This window comes from Antedon mediterranea, chromosome 5 (genome assembly GCF_964355755.1).
Source record: "Antedon mediterranea chromosome 5, ecAntMedi1.1, whole genome shotgun sequence".
NCBI classification, from domain to species: domain Eukaryota; kingdom Metazoa; phylum Echinodermata; class Crinoidea; order Comatulida; family Antedonidae; genus Antedon; species Antedon mediterranea.
The window spans coordinates 894,831-912,867 of record NC_092674.1 but is presented as its reverse complement, the minus strand read 5'-3'; the positions used below and the strand labels follow the sequence as shown (position 1 = coordinate 912,867).

The 18,037-nt window shown below is 31.6% G+C and overlaps 1 protein-coding gene across 16 annotated transcripts in view; it reads right to left on the bottom strand.

The window, feature by feature from the left end:
- LOC140050455 (dedicator of cytokinesis protein 9-like) overlaps window positions 1–18,037 on the bottom strand; it is a 68,042-nt gene that overhangs the window by 42,870 nt on the left and 7,135 nt on the right. For 14 of the 16 annotated variants that reach the window (XM_072095645.1, XM_072095642.1, XM_072095643.1 and 11 more), the window contains exons 2-4: window positions 8,406–8,522; window positions 5,620–5,709; window positions 185–270 (exon numbers count right to left, since the gene is read on the bottom strand). In XM_072095645.1, coding sequence (XP_071951746.1) covers window positions 185–270; window positions 5,620–5,709; window positions 8,406–8,522 — 293 coding nt within the window. Of the gene's footprint in view, window positions 1–184; window positions 271–5,619; window positions 5,710–8,405; window positions 8,523–10,319; window positions 10,395–13,125; window positions 13,698–18,037 lie in introns of those variants that run through there. The other 2 variants (XM_072095646.1, XM_072095650.1) reach the window with 2 other exon arrangements.

The window sequence follows — 18,037 nt, the reverse complement described above, 5'->3', positions numbered from 1 at the left end:
GTTGTTCCTCATTTTTATTCTCTGTATTATTTGTATGCCATTTTGATGAAATAAATTGAATTTGAATTCAGGATTTAATCAAACTTGAAGATTACTACATACTGATTATTACTACATGCCGATTGAGGGAACTGAATGTATATCTTTAATTAATTATTTCATGATATTTCAATTTGGTATTTACCATTTTTGTAGATCTGAGTATTCACCAGAATATTCAGAATACTTATTTTCAATTAGTTTCCAGTCTGATGTGTAAGCTTCAATGCACTGAAAAAAAAACATGATTAATGTGATTACATGGAATGAATGAGTCATAATGTACTTTAGTAAAGGTAAGAACTAAGTACCAGACAAGTAAAGGTAAGAACTAAGTACCAGACAAGTAAAGGTAAGAACTAAGTACCAGACAAGTAAAGGTAAGAACTAAGTACCAGACAAGTAAAGGTAAGAACTAAGTACCAGACAAGTAAAGGTAAGAACTAAGTACCAGACAAGTAAAAGTAAGAACTAAGTACCAGACAAGTAAAGGTAAGAACTAAGTACCAGACAAGTAAAGGTAAGAACTAAGTACCAGACAAGTAAAGGTAAGAACTAAGTACCAGACAAGTAAAGGTAAGAACTAAGCACAAGACAAATAGGACGTAGCAAGTTTAATGTAGTCCCAAGGGACCTGGGTATGATGTTTGGTGAAAAGTAGCAGGTGGCATTATACCAAAGTCTTGTGTCTGAATTTTTCCAGGTGGGATTATACTTGAACTTCAGATTGGACTTTAAAAAAAGATAATTTTGTTAAACATTAATGTTAACATTATTCATGCACTGTCTCAAGTAAGGCCATACACTACATACATAGTTTTTCGCGCCGCGGCTCTAGCCAACTATGTCCCAGGAGGACACATTCATTAATAAGCTGTTTCATAGCGGTAGCTTTAGTATCTAAGGCTGACAGTTTTGTGAATTTGGAAACTCGACTATAATTTATAGGTAGCTGCTGGACCCAAAAAACGTCTGGGAGAAGAGAGTCTATATGAAAGCCTTTGCTGATAATACAGTATTATTGAGATGTAGACGGAAATCTGTAAAATCTTGTTCAATAAATAATAACTTCGTTTTTGCTGTCAACCAGGCCGGTATTATAATAAATCACTGTCAAATAATCATTCGATAATGGTCAAAACTTTATTTTGGCTCTGTCAACATAAAGGGAGGTATTTACAATAACTTTCTTTTGACTGTCAATCTAGGCCAATGTTATAATAATACGCCGTCAGATATTAAATCATTGAAACAGTCCTGGTAAATTTTTTGTTGGTTATCAGATGCCGTGGGGGGTCCAATCAATTATCGTCAGAAGGTGAACAATCAGTCTAGGTAGCAGCAGCAGATTATTAGGAACGCCTGCTCCATTAATTAATCCAGAAAAAGGTTTGTACATTATCTATTTGTTTATTAGCCTTCTCCTAACACAATTATATTTTCTTTAAAAAAAGGTTTTATAAGTGGTTTCAACATTTATGATAGTAATGTCACAGTTCTGTGTCTGGACGCAACTTCATAGACCTACTAGTTATATTATTCATATTAACTGATACTTACTCTTCATTTACCGTAAAGTTCAGTTTTAATGAAATATATAATATAAATTGGCTTCGTAACAATTAATTAGTGTTGAAAAGGTTAGTTTTTTGGTGATAGGTGAAAATGACATGTAACTTCGTAATCAATTTATTTTTTTTGTATAAAGGCCAAATTACACTATGACGATAACGACGGATGATAAATATATAGCATGCATTTTTTTTACATAAACCAAAAGAAATTAGAAAGGTTTTCGTTCTAGACCTATAGGATAATCATTTATGCTGCCTTTGATAAAAATAATGTTTTTCAAATTCCAATCAAATGACGTCATGATAAATAAAAACAATAAAATCGCTGTATTGTCACGATATTATTGGTCTTACTAATCATGACGTCATTTGATTGGACGTGTGAAAATATAATTTTCATCAAAGGAATTGTTTATATTTCTTTTGGTTTATGTATTAAAAATGCACATTTGTCTATTTATCGTCGATCGTTATCGTCCTAGTGTATGGGCCTTATGCTGTAAATGTTCAATTAATTGATCATTCCGTTTTCATTTTATTAGTTGGACTCTTGCACAGTTGCTGCCTAATCGTTGTTGTGTAATATCATTTCGAACCATATTAAAATCATAAAGAGATTCATATTCCTTAACATGTGGCTGTTATTATACAATTGAAAGCAAAATCCGTTGAATCTCAAATCATTAGGACTAGAAATTTGGCTTATCAATCAAATAAATACTTTCGTTCAAAATGAAACTCCAACCTCTCTAACAGATTGAACTCGAAAACGGACCGTTTTTTTTTAATTGGGTATGTTGAAACATTTCAATATTCATTTAAAAAAGTACATTAATTGTGGCATTGATCAGTGGTTATAGAGGCGTAAAAACCCTCGGTCAATATCATGTAAAATGCACTGTGGAAGGGTCATTATTAAGACTGCAAAATTGGGCTTATCAACAAATAAATACTTTCGTTCAAAATGTAAAATCAAGGGTGAAAAATTGGGCTTATCAACAACAAAATATTTTATTATTAGACGTGATAACATCAAGGATAATCAGTATAATTATTAATATAGCCACTGTTACTAGTTTTATTCTACATGCTAAAGTAAATAAAAATCCCGGAGAAAACAAACAAGTCTGAATGTTATGCTTATTAGCCATGTTATGTTTGTTACTGTAGGCCTATGATTGTTTGCAATGTCCACATATTATTTCCGTGGGCATATCCATAGTGTATCACTCACAAAAAAGACGTGTGAGGTTCTTTCTTTAGATTTTGAAGAATGATTTGTGTTACAGGTTGACACATGAGTCAAATGCTCAAGATATCAGCTAACGCCATGGGACCCTTGGCTTATCAATGAATAATAAATACAGTACTACTTTTGTTCAATTGAAATCGGAATCTGACCGTTTCATTAAATTGGGTGTGATTAGGCCTAAACATATAATAATTTATTAAAAAGGTACAATAAAAACAAATGCATCAGGGCGTAAAGAACCCACGGTCAATATCATGTAAAATATATATGGTATAAGCACTGTGGAAGGGGTCATTATTATTAAACTGGAAATTCGGCTTATCAACAAATAAATACTTTCGTTTAAAATGTAAAATAAAACTGCAAAATTGGGCTTATCAACAAATAAATACTTTTGTTCAAAATGTAAAATAAGACTGCACAATTGGGCTTATCAACAAATAAAATATTTTTTTTTCAAAATGTAAAATTAAGACTGGAAAATTGGGCTTATAAACAAATAAATACTTTTTTTCAAAATGTAAGAAAACATTTTTTAAATATAATCCTTAAGCTCTGTCTATACTATCAAACTAAATATGATGTGCCCATATTATATAGACATGACGATGTCCACTACGATATTCGGGCATATCACTACCATATTTGGGCACATCACACTTTTTTTGTTAAACTAGTTGGGCCAGTGTAGACACAGAACTATGTGATCGAAACATAAGTCGGAATTGGACTGACGCGATTGATTTAATTGGGTATTTTTATTAATGTAATGATTCATTAAAAACTATAATACCGATACGCGTTTGGTATTGATCAATGGTGCAAAAAACCCTGAGAAATAATGGTATAACGCGATTTGGTGATAGCTTATCAATAATACAACCCATATACTATTATTATAAATACCTATTACAAATCCATTCATATAACTTTTCATCGCGAACCGAAAATGTATAAATGTTATTCTACAGACAGTAATTATATATTCAAAAGCCGTATTATTATTATTATCAATACCTAAATGCGATAGTAATAACCACATAAACATAAATTATACCCAATACAAGTTTGTGCGTTTAATTCTAGAAAGAAACGACTGTGCTGACAGGCCAATGACATAAATCACAAGTAAAGTCCCAATTGTTCACTTGCGTTTTGATTGGCCGACCTATTATATTAGATTATTGAAGACTGTCCAGTCAAAAAGTTACGCAGCGTTTTTTGTAAGAAATATTTCTTGTTAAGACTTTCTTTGTAAGACTTGAGGATAGGCTTAATTTTATCTCCCAAAGTTAGCACTAAGTTAATATAAAACCGCTGTCAACTCTGTACTGTAATTTACATTCAAGAATGCAGTTCAACCAGATGTCAAACAAGACATTTTTATATTAAGAATTTCTGAAGAAAGATACTTTGTTTTTGAAGCATCCCAATGGACCTGGCATCATTATTCAAGTACACAAAAACATTGTTACATCACCATAAAAAAAAACTGTCATTCATAATACAACTTGATATCTCCCAAGATACACCAACTAGACAGTATAAAGCATTTGATTGGACAATAACACTCCCAAGATACACCAACTAGACAGTACAAAGCATTTGATTGGACAATAACAATCTCATGACAACTTTTGGAAAGATGTGAACATGATTGGACACATCTCATGATGATGTCATTAGCAAGAAGTATGTCATTACATACCATAATACCATGTTATTCAGGAAAAGAAACTTGGGAAATCAGGGATTGGACAACATTTTCATAATGACATTAAAACTGTCTATAAATAGTTGTGACCGAATCCAAGAATTTTAGATGAGGAAGGACATACAGAAAATGTATTACCTGTAAAACGGTGTAAATATTCTAAAATTATAAATGTTAATTCCTTGTTGAATGTTTGTTTAAATGGAAAGTTAAAAACAACTTTACTGAGGAATTTACTTGGAAACTGAATATGATTTTAGTATTAAAAATGCTTGTCATCTTTTCAAACATGGAAAACCTATTGATTGAAATTTCATTTTATATTCTTGTATTTATAGATTTTGTTTTCAGATGGCATCGATGAAAATATTAAATATTAAATCTATTGCACTTAACACATACTTGACATTTTAGCGAAATTGTTTTTCTTGTTACAATATGTACATATTAAAGTATGTCTAGATGTAGACATATCCCATTGTACATAGTGTAGAAAGATCAGCTTTTCACTTTGAATAATTCATATACCTTGAAGCCTGAACGGTAGACTCATTACCAAACCAGGTTGGATCGTTAACATAAGCGTTGGGGGTTATCTTGCAATCTCTAAATAGTAATGGTTATAACCCTTGTATCAAAGAATTAAAATAAAGCAAAATATGGGATTTTTGACAAGACTTGAAGCTCTGTCTGCACTATAAAACTTCATGTGAAAATGTGATGTGCTTACTGTATATTATGGACACTTTGGGCATGTCACATTGGTTTTGTCAAAATAGTGTAAACAGAGGGCTTAAGATTGTGTAAAGCTCTGTCTACACTATCAAAAAAGTGTGGTAGTGATATGATCAAATAATATGGCAGTGATATCACATCATGTCCATATATGGGCACATCACACTGTTTTTTGTCAAACTAGTTTGATAGTGTTGACAGAGCTTAACACTGTGTTAGACCATGGTGTTGTTTCCTCCTTTGAGACATCACAATAGGTCACCTAAAATGGGTAGCTACTGTATCCCTTTTATATGAATACTTACCTCTTTAACAAAAAGATTCTGTGCTTCATCCCTTGCTGTTTCAGGTACTGATATTTGGTTGGTTCTTGTTTTCCGTGGCTGTGTTGAGGACTAAAAATAAAAAAATTATTAGAATACAGTTTTTTTTTATAAAGAATTTATTTAGTGTCTGATTTCAAATACATTTCAAATAGAATCAACACATTTTGAACCAGAAACCAGATTTTTAGATTATACAGTAGTTTTCTGGAATTGCTCCTGTTTTGAAAAACAGAACTTTTTAATTGATCAAGAATATTTACATGTTGTCGTAATCTCAAATCAATTAAAATGTATGTCAAATGCATCATTAACAATACAACATGCTTTCGAGTATTGTAAATAATGTTATCAATAGTGAAGTAATAGATTTAAAAGATTATGAATGATGTCAGACAAACGACGTAATGAGGACAGTCAAAAGTCTCTTCATGTTGTGTTAGCATTCTTGAAGCGCACTTTATAGCGGACGTTTCACGTAATAATATGTTTAGATTTATAATGTTTAATCCGCTGTACTGACATGTATGCAGGTCTAACTTGTAAACTAACAGCATTGGTCACTGGAACGTTGTGAAATATTTGAAAGACTTTTTGGAAACAAATCTGTTTCAATTTAACTTGGTTACTTTCAATTGACAAAGTATTGTTTTAAATCTATTATTAAAGGAACATCAAATTGTCCTTTTAAGCTCTGTCTACACTATCAAACTAGTTCGACAAGAAAAAGTGTGATGTGCCCAAATATGTTAGTGATATGCCCAAATATGGTAGTGATATCATATGACATAATCATGTCCATATATGGGCACATCACATTTTTTTGTCACATGAAGTTTTATAGTGTAGACAGAGCTTAATAGAGGTTTCCTCTGAATAGCAGTTGGCTATAGTGTTAAAAGCAGATATTACACCACATTAATTTTACACATAAGTGTACTCATAATGGGTGTGTCCTCTGAATAGGGATGGTACAAAAGAGGAGATCTACTGTATATAATTGCACACGTTATAAATAAATAATAATCAACTAATATTAATTGGTATAATTTATAAATAAAGCAGTTAGTTTACAACCACTGTTTTCCTCGAAAGCAAATTAGTTTTTATGTGATTCAAAGAAACTGATTATCAAGATGTAATTATTCTTATTCAACTTTAACGCTACTAACTTTACTATAGAGTGTCTGGTCGAGGAAGTCTAATGGCGACAGTGTTTTATCCTGTAAATGCATCTATCATATTAAAGAGTCGTTGATGTTACCATGTCCATTAGTAGGAAAACATAGTCACAACAAATGGCATAATGTAACACACTCCATGATAGCAAGATGCTGCTATCATATTAACCTAATATTGTTAAGTACAAACATTTCTTCTACAGTAACAATAATAATATATAGAAAATATATGTTTATTTTAATTAGTTTAGAACATTTTTGTAGATTTTAAATACATTGTACTTAATAGTCAAAAATAATCAAAATATGTGTCTTTATTTGGTATTAATACAGTAAGTTTTAGCTATATTAAATTAAATTTTAACATATTTTGTTAAACCATTTGACCGCCTGACTAGTTTGTGCTGATGAAGAATCTTCGGATGAGGTTAACAAATTACACTCGGGTAATTTTTTGCTTGTGTGAAAAAGTTTAATTCAATCTTATGATTATGTTTTGTTATGTTTTAATCAATCCTTTGATCAGAACCCCGGAAATAGTATAAACTGCAAACAAATGTTATCAATTAATGTTTTCAATGCTTTACTATTTCTTTGATTCATATTCATTGTCGCAATTCTAATCAAAAGACTAACAACTTTAAATGCGCTAATGAGAAGAGGACTTGCTGATAATATTACAATTCTAACGAGAGGTCTCATTATCTATGCACGTTTCTGCTAAAATCCCTCATAAGTACAACAGTATGTCGTTTGATGATTAGTATAATAAATCCAAGAAAGGGTTTATTTCTACAGGAAACGTATGTAAAATATAGCGGTTAAACTTATGTTTGTTTTCCCAATTACTGAAGAAGAGAACGTGATGATGAGTTGGTAATGAGAGGTCAAAAGTCAAATTGCTTTGCAACTAAACTACAGTATCTTCTATTAAAGGATTATACAGTAGTTGTAGATTATACTGGATAGTTGGATAGATTCATGAATAATGAGGAAAGAATCTTTCTTTTGCAGCAAATCATTGTAATTAAAATTTGGGAATAATATTGTCTATTAAAAATAAAACTGTTTCCAAAAATTATTCAATAAAGTTGTGGGTGACAGGAGCATATATTTGTCAAGTGAAATTTAGGAAATTCAATGTTTTTTTTAATGGTTTTTGCTTTTTACATTACTTTTGCTTTACTTACTTCATTCGTAATATTGAGTTTGTGTTTACCGGTAATACTAAGTGAAAGTAAGGACATTTAGTTTATAAAATATGTTTAATGTCATTTTTCATTTTGTATGCAATGCTATGTGAAAGTAAGGAAATAAAACTTAAACACACCATCATATGTTTGCTCATAATAAAGTCTGTGGAGGAATCCTTTGAGTATCTTCTCTTAACCTAAAGCTGTGTATACACTATCAAACTTTATGTGACAAAAAAATATGATGTGCCCATGGACATGGTAATGTCATATCACTAACATATTTGGGCATATCACTACCATATTTGGGCATACCACTACCATATTTGGGCACATCACACATTTTTGGTCAAACTAGTTTGATAGTGTGGACAGAGCTTAAGATCATACTTACTGATACATCATCATGAGGGAACGTGAGCATAAGCCGTAAACCATCGTTAATAATTGCAGATTTCTTCTTGATTATTAATTCCTCGTAATCTACTGGTTCAATTGGGGCATATTTATCCTGAAAAAACAAACAATGGTTTCAATCAAAATAAACAGGCTTACTATTGATATTATGTTAATAGTTGGTAGACAGACCTTTAAACATCGAGAGCTATTAGAGACTTCGACTGGGGATAGAAGGCAATGCAAGTAATTTTACCATACACGATTTGTAGCTTGTAATCGCTTTCTGGTTTTTTACCGACTAATTGTATTAAGCATTCATCATCATAACGTTAGGATAATAATTTCCCTGAATTAAAGCACAGTTAATGCCATCATCCGCCTGGTTAGTAATTTCATTTGGAAGGAATACAAAATAAAATTTTGGTCTTTTTTTAGAGTTTGTTTAACTATGAATGCACTCTGCATTTAAAAAATCGAATCACTTTCAATACAGTGGTACTATCACAAACAAATGTCTAGACGTTTTAATGTACTTAATTAAATGTTGCTCATTTCCGATTAAACAAATAATTACTTTGTTCATATTTGATTACATCTCTTAAACTACGGTAATACATTAAATATTCCCTTGCATTTAACCTAGTGCGTTTTCAACTGTTGTGTATACACTTCAAAATTTCCCTCCTGTAGCCATTAACAACTCCCACAATCATTCTGCCCTTAAGCTCTGTCTATACTATCAAAGCAGTTTGACAAAAAAAGTGTGATGCGCCTAAATATGGTAGTGATATGACATCATCATGTCCATAAACTGTATGGGCACAGCACATTTTTTTTGTCACATAAAGTTGGATAGTGTAGACAGAGCTTTACACAAGCACTCCGGTTTTGGTGCATTACAAAATTCTATTTCAAAATTCATTTTTTCTTTAATAATACAGGAAGAAATACTGATTTTTAAAAAAAAAGGTTTATTTGTTTTACATTATAGATAACTGGGAAATTTTTAAAAATGTTTTACTTTAAGTGAAAATGAAATAATATGAAACCAACTGAATGTTGGTTGTTTGTGATTAGTTTTTTTTTATATTTGTTTTACAATGCTTTTCAAAAACATCAATAGATAAACTGGGAAATTATTAAAAATAGTTTACTTTAGTTGGAAATGAAAAAAATATGAAAGCAACTGAATGTTGGTTGTTTGTGATACTCAACTGGGTTAAGCAAGCATTCTTAACTATTACAAAAGACCTACTACCTAAGTTTGTCTATTGCCTATTGATAAGCACTAATCCATGTGAAAGGAATCTATAGTACTATATTTAAAAGGTAACAATAGGTTTTGAATCAGATGTCTTGTTCGTCTCATATCATCATACTACTTTATTACAAAGCAATATTGAGCTATTCCAATACATTGTACACTTCCTAATACTGTATCTAGATAGGACTGTCCTAGGAAATCTTAAACTCATGAGAAATAGAGGCCAAGCATAGGCTAACATTTATTTATTACAAGTCCAAAGGAAAATTACTGAAAAAATGACAATACTGTGGGTATCAGTGGCTGGATGTCAATGAAGATACAAATAAAATAAGCACTGAAAATATGACAATACTGTGGGTATCATCAGTGGCTGGATCTCAATGGAGATACAAAATAATATAAGCAAAAAGCTAAATCAAAACGATAAAGTAACAGCCAGAAAAATTAGCAGAGCTATTTCTTTGCTTAAATTTACTACAGTAATACTACTGTACATATGTGATAGCGTATGCTTACTGTAAATAGAAAATGAGGGCTTACATTATGTCTGAATACATCTGAATACAATAGATGAAGATGACAAAAAATACTGATAACAGTTTTTTAAGTAATTCCTATTATGAGAGACTTTCCACAACTCACCCAGGACATCTTGAAATGATTTCAACAACAAAAAAGTAATGTTTAAAGGAGACACCTCTTCTGAACATTTATGTCCAATTTATGTATCTATTCCTGTATACATTTTAAAAGATTAGATCCAGTAGAAAACAAAAAATAAACAGCTTTGAAGGGATACAAATAGTTCACACCTTGAGTGAACATCCGTAAATCTCTGCTGATTGTCCAATCATAAACACCGCATGGATAAGCAGACTAAGCCATCATGGTAAACTTCATGCTTCAAAAAGCAAATATTAAAGGATTGGAATTAAAGAAAAGTCATAAAAACAGCATTCCATACCATACATTAATTAAATATTTCATTGGAGTCCAAGTAACACATTCATTAAATATTTTCCTTTCGCAAGTTAGTCATTTGTATTTAAGAATGTTTGTTATTTTTGGACGAGAACAATAAATAAAATCAATGTATAAAATGACAGCCATAGACTGTATAATGTACAATTACATTTTTGTTGGTTAGCACTGTAGGATATTTCTATGGATAACATTAACAAACACATGATTTCATCAGATTCACTCACAAACAATCTTATGCACAATGAGTTCATATGTTGGTCTGTGGAGTAAAGCATGTTTTACAAAACTGAAAGCATATTGGCAGGCACATTTTTTATACAATTTTTTTCTATTTTTAACACAACATCATCCTCCATTCTGTCAAAAGGAATAAGTGTAAATGTAGATTTAATAACTTGGCCACTGTTTAGTTGTTACTCATTAATAAAATGCTGGTACTAACTTTAAGTGTCTATACTATAAAACTTTATGTGACAACAAAATGTGATGTGACCATATGATGTCATATCACTAGGCCTACTTCATTTGGGCACATTACACTTTTTTTGTATAAAACGAGTTTGATAGTGTAGATAGAGCTTAAAAAAGACAACACAAGGAAGGGTTTGAATAATTATCATAGATTGTTAAAATGTTCAGGAAATTAAAGGATCCATTCACTTCCTGATGTTAGCCAGGAAGTGAATATGGCACACGTAAAAGTACAGGCAGGTTTTCCCTCTGTACTCTACAATATTCCACACAGTCAAAGAAATTTAGGTCTTAAACAAGTACATTTTACATCATCATGGGCCAATATGTTACAGGGGTGTTCTACAGTAGAAAGGTTTTTCTTATCTAAGTCCGGCTGGTGACCATTGACTATTTCTGGTTCATCCAGGTAAGTTGGGCACGAAATAAACTACATAACTTAAAAATGAACATCTTTTAAAGCTCAATAGAAAGTTTGTGTCGGACACAGATATAAAAACACTATAGTCTTTAATGTCTATGAAATACTTAGACTGTAAATCCATCTAAACAAATTAAGGCTAAACAGGAATCAATTAATCCAAAATGAAAATAGCACCTATCATTAAACACAATGACAGGAAGAACTAACTAACCCATATAAGGATATCTTTATTATAGTTGTTCGAGGAGAATATGGCATTTATCAGTTTATCCAGGTAAGCTAGGCACGAAATAGACTATACCGTATTATATTTTAACTTGAACATCAAAAATGTTAATAAATTACTGATAAAAAGTCTACATTTTTATTACTGTATTTGAAGATTGGCATGGCAAAATCAAATGTTGATATAAAGTATATTGATCAAAAACGTTGAGAAACTCAACAGTTCGTTTCAGAAATAGATATGTGGTGTACCACAAACTTTATATAATACTACATTTTGATCTTTATACACTTGTGTTAAACAGCGCATAGAGACTATTTGTATTTTGCGCTATACAAATTTAAAACCATATCTATTTTTATGTTAGCGCTCTTCTGTTTAAAAAGTTCTGGATCCACCCCTGTTGCATATGTCATAGATCGTGCATTTTGGGAAAAACAACATTCAGAAACATTGCACACAGATGTCACTGACAGGTAGAACAGGATCATCCATCTGTCCCAAGAGGGAATGATAAATGCTTTGTTACTATGGTGATGATTAATACAACAAAAAATATGTATTTATATATTTTTTAAATAGGTCAATATAAATTAATAAAACCTGTTTAAAAATTATTTAAATTTTAAAATAAATTTCTTGGTAGATATTTACAGCAAAGTTCAGTAGAACAGGAGCCAACATTAAAAAAACACCAACACATGAAATTAAAATATTTTGAAAACACATTTTCAAAAATAGTTTCATTCCAGCAAACATGGTCTGTTAACTTTACCTGAACCAGGAAATATGTTTAACACACTGCAGTAAGTACTTTACTAACCTTAACAAAAAACTTAAAGCACCTATGTTATTCAATGTGCATACAGTAGGTACAGCACCTATGTTATTCAATGTGCATACAGTAGGTACAGTACTTGAGTAATAAAAGTCAAACATTGACAACAAGTATACACAACTAAAGGTATGTCTACACTATCAAACTTGTTTGACAAAAAAAGTGTGATGTGCCCAAATATGGTAGTGATATCCTTAAATATGGTAGTGATATGACATCATCATGACCCTATTATGGGCACATCACTTTTTTGTCACGTAAAGTTTGATAGTGTAGACAGAGCTTTAGTCATTTTCATTTTTTGTTTGAAAAGTTTCATCCTCAAAATATTTGTATTCCCTTTAAAAAAAATATAAATTAAAATTAATAAACAAATCTTTATTATTAATTATATTAATAAAAATATTGGAAATATTAGGAACATTACAAAACAACATTGGAGTAATTAATAATATGTCACATTAATGTATCATGGATACTTAGTTTATAAGCACATGCTACTTACCCAATCCGTAACATAACACACAATCTGTTGTGATGCCACCTGATCCGGGCAAACTATCTGCGGGATTTCCATATGGAATTATACCAAAAATTACGATATTTTGAACTAAAATCCTACAGAACTCATTTACTATGTGTCAAATTACTCTGCATCTATCCAGGAGTATCTATCAGCTGATTGCGGTAGGCAGGATAGTAAATAGGAACAACAATAAAAGAACTCATTCAATGGTCACTCCCTATCTGCATCCTATGACATCATAAAGTCACTTGAACTACAGAGTGCGACCTTATAATAATAATTCACTGCTGTTTCGTTTGACAACAGACTGCAGCTTTGGTGCTGGATGTGGTAAGCAATATTACAATGATTGGTGGTATATTGTGGAATATTATATTATGCAACCCTGAGGCGTTTTCATGGTCAAGTTAATACTCTAGAGGGCTTGACAAAATTAATACAATCTGATATGTGAAAATAATTAACATAAACAAAATGATAATTGTTTTGTTTTTTGTTGTTTCCCAACATAATAAGGTCCTACAGTATATTCTGCTACAGTAGTTGTAATGTTATTGTTAATGTTAGCAATAAAGTCCAACTTTTAACAATTCAGTAAACATTTTCACTAAAATGGACTACGGTAGGCCTACGTGAATAAATAAATAACCAATGATCTAATGGTATTTAGTTAACCCCTCACTCAGTTAGTAAACACACCCCTTATTATTGACAATAATTGGTGATTAACTATATTTTATCTATTTTGATAAAGAAGCTATTGCTAATGTAAACTAAAATACTATTTACATAATTACTAAATATGCAAGCAAATATTCAATTATCTATTTTTTATTTCTGCACATTTCATGTTTCTTGACTATAAAAATGTCAGCTAAATAATGTGATATTTTAAAGTTTAACAAATTTATTTTTTGAATTGCTAAAGAAAAAAATATTAATGTGTTTTTCTACCAGTGTAAAATATGAAGTGGAAACATTTCCTGCTAAGACCACTCCTCTCCCAACCCTCTTTTAGTCTTCAACTGATGAAATCTTCAATTATCAATAGCTTGTCATCTCTAAATTAAAACTATATAAATTTGTATTTTATCTTAATTAATAATAACGTTTCCTATCGTGTATCAATTAATCAGGTAACATACATTAATTATGTCAAGTTTTGATAATTGACACCATCATACTAGGAAATAATTAGGAAGTACCAAAAAATAAGAATAGAGGGCTCACTTCAAAAAATTACAAAAATGATGGATATACTTTCTGTGAAAATGATTTTATCTGTTTTTAAATTTTAGTGGATGAATCTGTTTTGCCTATTTCAATATCATTCATGTAGGGCAGTACAGTTGGAAAGGTTTCAACCAGGCTGACCACTTTTTTACAGAGGCCTTTGACAACAAAGTGACTTGAACCGAGATTGTTCCCTTTTTTCTTGCAAAAACTGCACCTTTTTACTCCATGACTGCACCACTTTATTTCTCATGGTTAACAAAATAACATGTAGATTAGACATAAAGTGCAGTAACTAACCATCTAATAATACGCTGCAAATTCTGTGTTTAAAAATCGAGACAAGCTAGTGAAGCTTAGCATCAAAAGAATTTGAGGCGTCCGCTTTCTAAAGCAAGTCTGCAACATGTGTTATCATTACGCAACACTTCATTAAACCTTCCCATCATGCAATGTGTTAACCTTGCCTGGAGATCTCTAGTTCATTTAATAAAAACAACCAACAATATGGTATGATTATAAAACATGAACAGATTATAAACCTTAAATGTTTACCTCGTACACAAACACACTAATATTTAATAAAATATTATTAACAACAGTATAACAAATAAGTAATAAAATGAAATGAACATTTCTATTTTTATTACAACTTTAAGAAAGAGGTTATGTACAAAAGGAAAGAAGAAAGGTATAAATAAAATAAAGTCTACAGTTTACTGTACCATTTTTGGAAAGAGATCTTTAAATTCATTGTCTAATTGGTGAGAATAGGCTATTGTCTGTTTATTCAGGTAACCTAGGCATGAAATAGAGTAAACTAACTAAATGTAAGCACCTGGAGCCACTCAGCAAATGGTACACAATATTTGTAATAACAATGTCATTTTAGTGGGAAAAGGGAAAATGTTTTTTTACTGTATAATGCCTACTATGTAGGCCTAAAGGAAGGAATGCATGTACAGTAAATCCAACTGTAACTGAATGTCAAAAAGTCAGTCAGTTGTTCGGTTTTCAACACAAGTAGACGTAACCACTTCCTTTACAATAATTGATGAGCAATTAACACATTAACAAAATGAGGCTATTGTCGGTTTATCCAAGTAAACTAAGCACGAAATAGACCGAAGACAGATTCTAAACAGAATGTTTTAAAGTACAGCTGCCAAATCCTATTAATTATGTAACAATTAAAACTCTGTTTTTGAAAAGTTAATTTTCACAAACCGAAAAACACCTACAGTATGACAATAACAAAAAAATAATTGGAAGTAACAACAGGTATTTAATTTAAATCTTCTAATCCACTTTATAGACTACTAAAATAATGCAATATTTAAGGCAGTTACCATCTACGACAATAATAACTTAAATTTGACTTCCTTGCGAGTTTTCTAGACTTCCGTTAGAAATTACAGGCCATGAATCATGCAATACACAGGAGCACTGCGCAGTCAAAATAAATTTATTCATTTCAAGGTGAATATTATAAAAACATATTTAAAATAGAAATGTATAGTTGTGTTTTATAATTACGAAGGTCTGTTATAATGTTACAGTATGTTATCTACGGTATTAGTCATTTGGTAATGGGATGAAAGTATTAGTGAATTACTGTAGTAATCAACCTTTACTGCAGTAAACTTGATTAAAATAATTCACCGATAATAACAGAATAAACTTTTCAACCAAACTATAAATCAAAAAATATACTATAAATCGAAAAACTGATACCGTATCATTTTCGATATAACTGTGATATAGTACATAACTTAGAATGCAAGCATTTGAACAAAAACTAAACTAAAGCTCAGTCTACACTATCAAATTCTATGGACATGATGATGTCATACCTGTATCATCACCATATTTGGGCACATCACACTTTTTTTGTCAAACTAGTTTGATAGTGTGAACAGAGCTTTAAATCTTGTTTTCAGTTGAGAGAAAGTTTCAACGCTTGCCAGTTGACAAATCTCCTAGGCCTACAGCATAACCAATATGCCAGACAGTGAGTAAACCAATGGCATAATGTACATTGTACTTGATACTGTTCAGTGGAATGTAAAAATAACAACCTTACCTGAATCAATCAATCAAAAACTGTACATAAAAAATGGTTTTAATATACAGGTATATTGTAATGAAAAAATATAATAAAAAAAATATCGCACCAGAACGTTGATTTTCTTTTTTGGAGGCGGACTCTTGAGAATAACATCTTCCGTTACTTCTCCTAACAGCAGCATATCAGATGATCGGTTACGAGTTAGACTTCCACGAGTCGGTAGAGCGCGTCCACTGCCGGTCCTTAACGTAGCGCTACCAAACGAATTGTTGGTGCTAAACGACACCTGCTTTCCACCTGATATACTTCGTCCTAACGTCAGTTTATTAACAAGATCGTCAGCACTTTTAGAATTAGAAACGATTGACGATTCAAATTCTTTTGCTAAGTCATTAACGCTCAGTCTGCTACCGGTAACCCCCGGAGACTTAGGTGGCGGTTTAGGGGGTTTGCCACGCCTTGATTCCAGAAGTAGATCGGAATCACTTTTCTGCCGCAGCATTCTACCATTTGAATTCTGCTTTTCATTCTTGTTTGGGTGTCGTAGTTTAGGAGAAGCAGAATTTAGAAAACGTAATATAGGACTTGATTCACGATTAGATGATAAACTTGGTGACGGTAGCTTCCTTTTGACAGGGGGTGGACTCATAGGACCCTCTCTACTACTAGGCGATAATGTCCTCACCGGAGATTTACTACGAATGTGCGGAAACCTCCTAGGTGTAGTAGATGGAGTGGGAATAGACGATCCAGTTGTATTGCGATTTGGTGACGGTTGCTTTGTTGCTCCAGTTCGTCGTAAACCAGACGTTAAAGACGCAATACCAAAATTATGACGTTCCGCTGATATGCGTCGAGCTCGAGGAACTGGAAGCTGTGAATCGGATGACTTGCGAGAGTTCATGTCGATGTTGTCACGTTGAATTTTTAAAATGTACTGCTTTACCAAAACTGAAGTGAAACTCTTTTTTAGTTTTAATACAAATCAAGAATTTTGTTTTCACATTTAGTTTTGTTTTGTAAAAACTAAACTGGAATCAAAAACAAATTGGCTGATGGTAGAAAGCAAACTTCCACAAAATAATAATTTAATTTGAATTTAAAATTTGAAAAAAAGTATTTTGCATAAATACAGTAGAATCCCAGAGTTAATTATTGCACAAAATTATATTCCACAAAAACTTCTTCAATGGTAACAAAAACAACTATCACAAATCCTCAATACAGTAGACTATATAAGCTTTCGAAATCTTCAATACACAACTCTTCCAGGAAAATGATAAATACCGTCCCAGATTGCAATTAGTATTGCAAAAGTTGATAGTTTTAGTTCCGGTTGGCCGGCAGTGAATAATAATGAGCACACCAAAATACACTGGTAACAAACAATGACAATTAGCTATCAGGCAGGAACAACTCGCATCACTGTCTTTGGTAATTGTGATTTGCTACAATAATTCTGCCGTCGGATGAATCATTCGTAATCCAATAAAGCAGCGACATATTAAAAGTTACTACAGTTCACTTGTTGCTCAGTTACTTCTATTACATAACTTTTCATGCTTGTCATTGAAACAGGTTCAACAAATT